Source organism: Propithecus coquereli, unplaced genomic scaffold (genome assembly GCF_000956105.1).
Source record: "Propithecus coquereli isolate 6110/MARCELLA unplaced genomic scaffold, Pcoq_1.0 Scaffold193, whole genome shotgun sequence".
NCBI lineage: Eukaryota > Metazoa > Chordata > Mammalia > Primates > Indriidae > Propithecus > Propithecus coquereli.
The window spans coordinates 100,142-105,582 of NW_012144190.1; the positions used below are offsets into that span (position 1 = coordinate 100,142).

At 52.5% G+C, this 5,441-nt stretch overlaps 1 protein-coding gene across 1 annotated transcript; it reads left to right on the forward strand.

Moving 5' to 3' along the window:
- Positions 1-474: 474 nt before the first annotated feature.
- On the forward strand, positions 475-4,212 carry LOC105809233 (leukocyte immunoglobulin-like receptor subfamily A member 5). The gene is given in 8 exon segments (XM_012642989.1): positions 475-486; positions 889-946; positions 949-972; positions 1,134-1,169; positions 1,352-1,636; positions 1,784-2,086; positions 3,841-3,891; positions 4,039-4,212. Coding segments are annotated over 8 exon segments (906 nt in total). The 3' UTR covers positions 4,176-4,212.
- The last annotated feature ends 1,229 nt before the right edge of the window (positions 4,213-5,441 follow it).

The following is a 5,441-nucleotide window of genomic DNA, read 5'->3' on the forward strand; positions in this document are numbered from 1 at the left end:
GTGGGTGCCCACGGGAGGGCTGTTGATGCTCAAGGTCCCATGGCAGTGACAATAGATGGATACTTAAATGAAGGTTAGCTGTCCCCTGAAAATCATAGTGCTACCGCTCACTGTCCTTAAAGCTTGAAGGCAGGACCACAGGATGAGGGGGACAGTTCTAAGAAAGGAAACAAGGGCACCCAGGAGGCAGAAATGAGTCAAAGGCTGTATCCAGGAAGATGGGGGTGGACGCTGCAGCTGAAAAGAACTGGGAAGTCCATGAAGGAAACTGTTTTGTAAAATGAAAACCCACAGTCCATGGCCAGGAGAGGAGTCATTTCTCTCCCCTTCTTGCCCCATATGTCCCCTTTGTGCTCACGGCCACAGGGCAGCTCAGCATGACCTGCACCATCAAATGCTCGTGTGTCTCTGCTGGTCCTAGTCTGCCGTGGGCATGAACCTGCAGCTTCTCTGAGGCATCCCCAGGGTAGTGAGATGACTGCCGTGGTGAGGACCCGCAGCGCTGGGCTGAACGATGGGCTGAAGGAGGGAAGGAGGCCCCATGGGGAGGCTCCGAGAGGGAAGAGGGGCCCTCATCACCCTCACCTGTGACGGGTCACTCATGAAGGCACTGGATCTGTTTCCTTCTACATTCTGAACTTCAGTGAGATGAGCACAGATGAGGCAGAGTGGCTCCAGGTCAACGAAGACCTTATTTCCACCTAAAATGTCTCCAGAGAACCAGGAGCCTACCCCAGCCCTAGCCCTGAGGAAATAAGAGTTCGGCTCCTGGTGGGGAGCAGAGTTCCCTTTCCTGTTGTTTCCTGATACTGCTAATGTGACAACCCCCTGGGAGGGGTTGATCCAGCATCCGGGTGGCCACACCCCACGAGTCTTTCTGTCCTGCAGGCACCGTGGTCTCATCCATCTGCACAGCCGGGGCCACTGGGAGGAGACGCCATGACCCCCACCTCACGGCTCTGCTCTGCCTCGGTGAGATGGGAAGAGGGGAGTGGAGACCTGGTCTGGGAGGGACCCCACCCCACGGCCAGGCCCTGCTCTAGCAGGAGATCCCAGGGGCTCAGGAGGCTCCCGGGGAGGACAAGACATGCTCAGCCTTCAGGGGACAAATCTCTCACAGGGAACTCTCTCAGGGCTGAGTCTGGGCACCAGAACTCACATGCATGCAGGTGAGTCTGTCCCCAACAGTCCCAGGTCCCTCATCCTCACTGAGGACAAGTGGACAGCCCTGGACAGCTGGGGATGGGGAACAGCAGTTCTGAGCTGACTGATGGGGAAGTCTGGAGGGTCCTAGGGTAAGAGCTGGGATCTGAGGGGACATCTTGGGATCTAGTCTCTGATTTCCTTCCAGGGACCCTCCCCAAACCCACCCTCTGGGCTGAGCCAGACTCTGTGATCACCTGGGGGAGCCCTGTGACTATGTGGTGTCAGGGGACCCTGCATGTCAAGGAGTACCGTTTCATGAAAGAAGGAAGCCCACTGCCCCGCGTCCTGCAGAGCCCACTAGAGCCTGGGAACAAAGTCATGTTTCCCCTCTCATCCATGACAGAGCACTATGCAGAGCAATATCACTGTTACTATCACAGCCCTGCTGGATGGTCAGAGCGCAGTGACCCCCTGGAGCTGGTGGTGACAGGTGAGAGGACAGTCGGGGGTCCCAGCCCCAGGCTCTGCCCTCACAAAGGCGTCTGCTGTCAGGGGTGTCTCCCTCTCACAGCCCAGCCCCGAGACACAATGTGGGAGGTGTGAGCCCCATTGAACACGCTGCCTCCTTCTCTCCTAGGATTCTATGGTAAACCCACCCTCTCAGCCCTGCCGAGCCCTGTCGTGACCTCAGGAGGGAAGGTGACCCTCCAGTGTGGCTCACGGCTGAGATTCAACGTGTTCATTCTGACTCAGGACGGGGAGCACAAGCTCTCCTGGCATCTTGAGTCACATGAACACCCCCGCGGGCAGTTCAAGGCCCTGTTCCCTGTGGGCCCCGTGACCCCCAGCCACAGCTGGACGTTCAGGTGCTACGGCTATCAGAGGAACGCCCCCCAGGTGTGGTCAGAATCCAGCGACCCCCTGGAGCTCCTGGACTCAGGTGAGAAAGGCCCGTCCCTGCCTGATGGCTCAGGGCCTGAGACAGGTCCCCAGCTCAGCCCCGGTGGGACGACGGGGTGAGGGGAGTGCAGGGATGCGGAGTGCATGAGACAGTGAGACCAGAGATGCAGAGAGGAGGGAGAGACAGCGAAAGTGGGAGGCTCAGGAAGAGAGACGGGTCTTCACGTGGCTCCTCTCTGGGCCCTGCTCCTCCCTAGGGACCAGCTTAAACGTCATCTCCACGTGGGACCTTCGCTATGACACTGTCCAGGACAGGCCTGCCTCCTTCTCACCTGTTAATGTGTATGTCTCCCTCTCTCTCCATATATACACACACACACACACACACACACACACAGCTACATTTTACGTATCTACCGTTTTATGTAGTTATGTAGTACATTTTGATACATATGTATACACACACACACACACACACAGATACATTTACGTATCTACCATTTTATGTAGTTATGTAGCACATTTTGATACGTATGTATACACACACACACACACACACACACGTAGTCTTATGCTGTTCTTGCTGCTATAGCAAAATACTTGGAACAGGGATGATTGATAAACAATAGAAATTTATCTCTCACGGTTCTAGAGACTGGGACGTCCAAGACTAAGACACCAGCAGGTTTGGTGTCAGGTGAGGGCCTGGTGTCTGCTTCCGGGATGGCACTTTGAATGCTGTGTCCTCCAGAGGGGACGAATTCTGTGTCCTCACGTGGCAGAAGGGACAGAAAGGCAAGAAGGTGGCCTCGCTAGCTCCCCCAGCCCTTTTACGGGAGCACTAATCCGTTCACCAGGGCACAGACCTCACGACACAATCGCCTCCCAAGGCCTCACCTCCTAATACTGTGGCCCCGGGGATTAAGTGTAAACATGGATTTTGGAAGGGACGCAAACGTCCAAACCACAGCATATACAACCTGCAGCTAAAATTGGCATCCATCTAACTAAGCCTTTTCACCGCTACATGCCTACAGGTTTGTTCTTGGACTACCCGACCGTATCCACACTCTGGGCATTCAGAAACATGCTTCGTGATCCACTGGCTTGACACTGCCATTGGAAAGTGTATCTGCATATATGTATGCATTAATATGTACATATGTGTATGCATGTGTGTATGTATGTGTTTATATATGCGAAAAATATATGCGCATGTAACAAACGCATATATATTCATCCCATTTTAGGTGTTTCTAACTATTGGAGGAATTAGCTGAAAAGAGCTTCAGTGGGTGATGAACCCCAGGTGACCTGGCTGAGGTGGGGTGAAGGGGAGGCAGCCCAGACGTTCACCCCTTTGTGCCCCTGACATTCAGGAGCCCCTGAGGACCAACCCCGCATCCACGGAGCCTGGGTGCTCAGCCACTGATGAGTGGAGACTCTCGTCCCCAGCTGGATTAACTCACACGGTCCTGTGTCTCAAAACTAACCAGGAACATTCAAGGGCTCAGCTAGTCCTGTGCTGAAGAGAAATTGTTCCTATGTCTTGGAGCACAGCCAAATGGTTCCACAGCGACTCAGAAAAGAGACCTGAGGACAAATAACACTTGGGGACTGGGAGGTTCCAGTGAGGAGACCGGAGGGGGCTCTGACGCAGCAGAGAAAGGGTTCATTGAGGATCTGCAGAGAGTTATGGCATGAGACGTGGGTAACATAAGAAACTGCCACCCAGGCAATGTTGGCTCAGGTCTCCACAACTCCTCACCCCGCCCCTCTTTATTTGATGCTCAGGAGCAGCTGAGACCATCAGCCCAACACCAAGCAAGTCAGACCCCACGAGTGGTGAGTGAGGAGACCCTCTCGGTCATGGGTTGAACACACAGGGTCAGGCCCTGTCCAGGGGAGGTTGGTGTCCTGGGGGGACATCCAGGGATCCTGGGTGACTTTGATCTGCTCTGACCTCTCTGACCTCCTGTCCGCAATCCCCAGCCCCACACCCCCAGGATTACACAGTGGAGAATCTCGTCCGCATGGGCGTGGCTGGCTTGATCCTGGTGGCCCTCGGGATTCTGCTGTTTCAGGATTGGCACAGCCAGAGAAGACACCAGGATGCAGCCGGGAGGTAAACTCCAGAGACAACAACGCACCATCCAGAGTGGGAGAGCCTTGGAAACAAATCTGATGACCCCAGGAGGTTCTGGAAGAAAGTCCAGGGCAGCAGTTGGGAAAGTGTCTGCTGAGAATGTCGCGGGGAGGACACAGGGTCGGGTGCAGGAGGAGGTCTGCGTGTCTGCAGAGGACTCTGCTTCCACCCCTCTGTGCTGCTGCCCTCCGCCCCTTCTTGACCCTGCTTGACCGTCCCTCCCTCCGTCCTCTCCTGTGACGTGAGGGTCAACCCCCAGGGCAGGTTTGAGCTCACATCTGTTTGCACCTCGTGCTCCGCTCCTCTGTCTTGTGACAATTTTTCCTTTATTGCTAAGTGCCACTTCCTTGACATATGCGATTGATTCCCCGTCTCTTCAGCTCTGAACATGGACTTGGATTAAATCACTGAATAAATGGGCAAAAACTAGATCCCAGGTTCCAAAAGATAGACCCAAAATGATGCCCCAGCACCTGTGAGGACTCCACATTCCCTTCACTCTTCATCAGGTGCTAACCATGCACTTTGTCTGGAAATATCATCTCTTGGAATCTACACACTGGTGCGTGAAGGGTCAGCTTTGTGGTGTGCTGCTAAACCAGCTCTCTGAAAAAAAAAATCACTGAAAAAAATCCCTGATTTATCGCATTTGCTGATTACTTTGGTGTAAATGGTCCCTTCACGGCCAACTTCAAGGTGCCAATGTGAGGTCATCAAATGCAGAGTTGGGAAGCTGTCATTCACAAGTGAGTATGAGCCAGATGCAACATAACTTGGTGAGAGTCCCGATGTGCAGCTATGTTTCCCTTTATTTGAAGTTTATGACAATTTCTGCCTCAGAAATGGTGCAGTTTCAATAAATTGTGATGCCAAAATCATAGCACAATGGAGGGAAAAGAAATAAACAGCGACATCAATTTTTGGTGAGAAAATGAAGCATGTAGAATTTTAGTACATTACTAGTAGGAGTGCAAATTGCTTTGGCCAGTTTTGGGAGAAGATTGGAATTATTGATATTTGATTAAATAGAGGAGAAACACAGCTATGACCCTTAAGTATATGCCCCAGAGAAAGTGTGTACATATATACCAGGATACCTTCACAGACGTGATAGCCAAAAACTACAAAATACAAAAATACATCTACCACAAAAATAGAACCATTGACCAGTGGAACAGAACTGAGAACCCAGATATAAAACTATCCTCATATAGCCACCTAATCTTTGACAAAGCAGACAAAAACATAC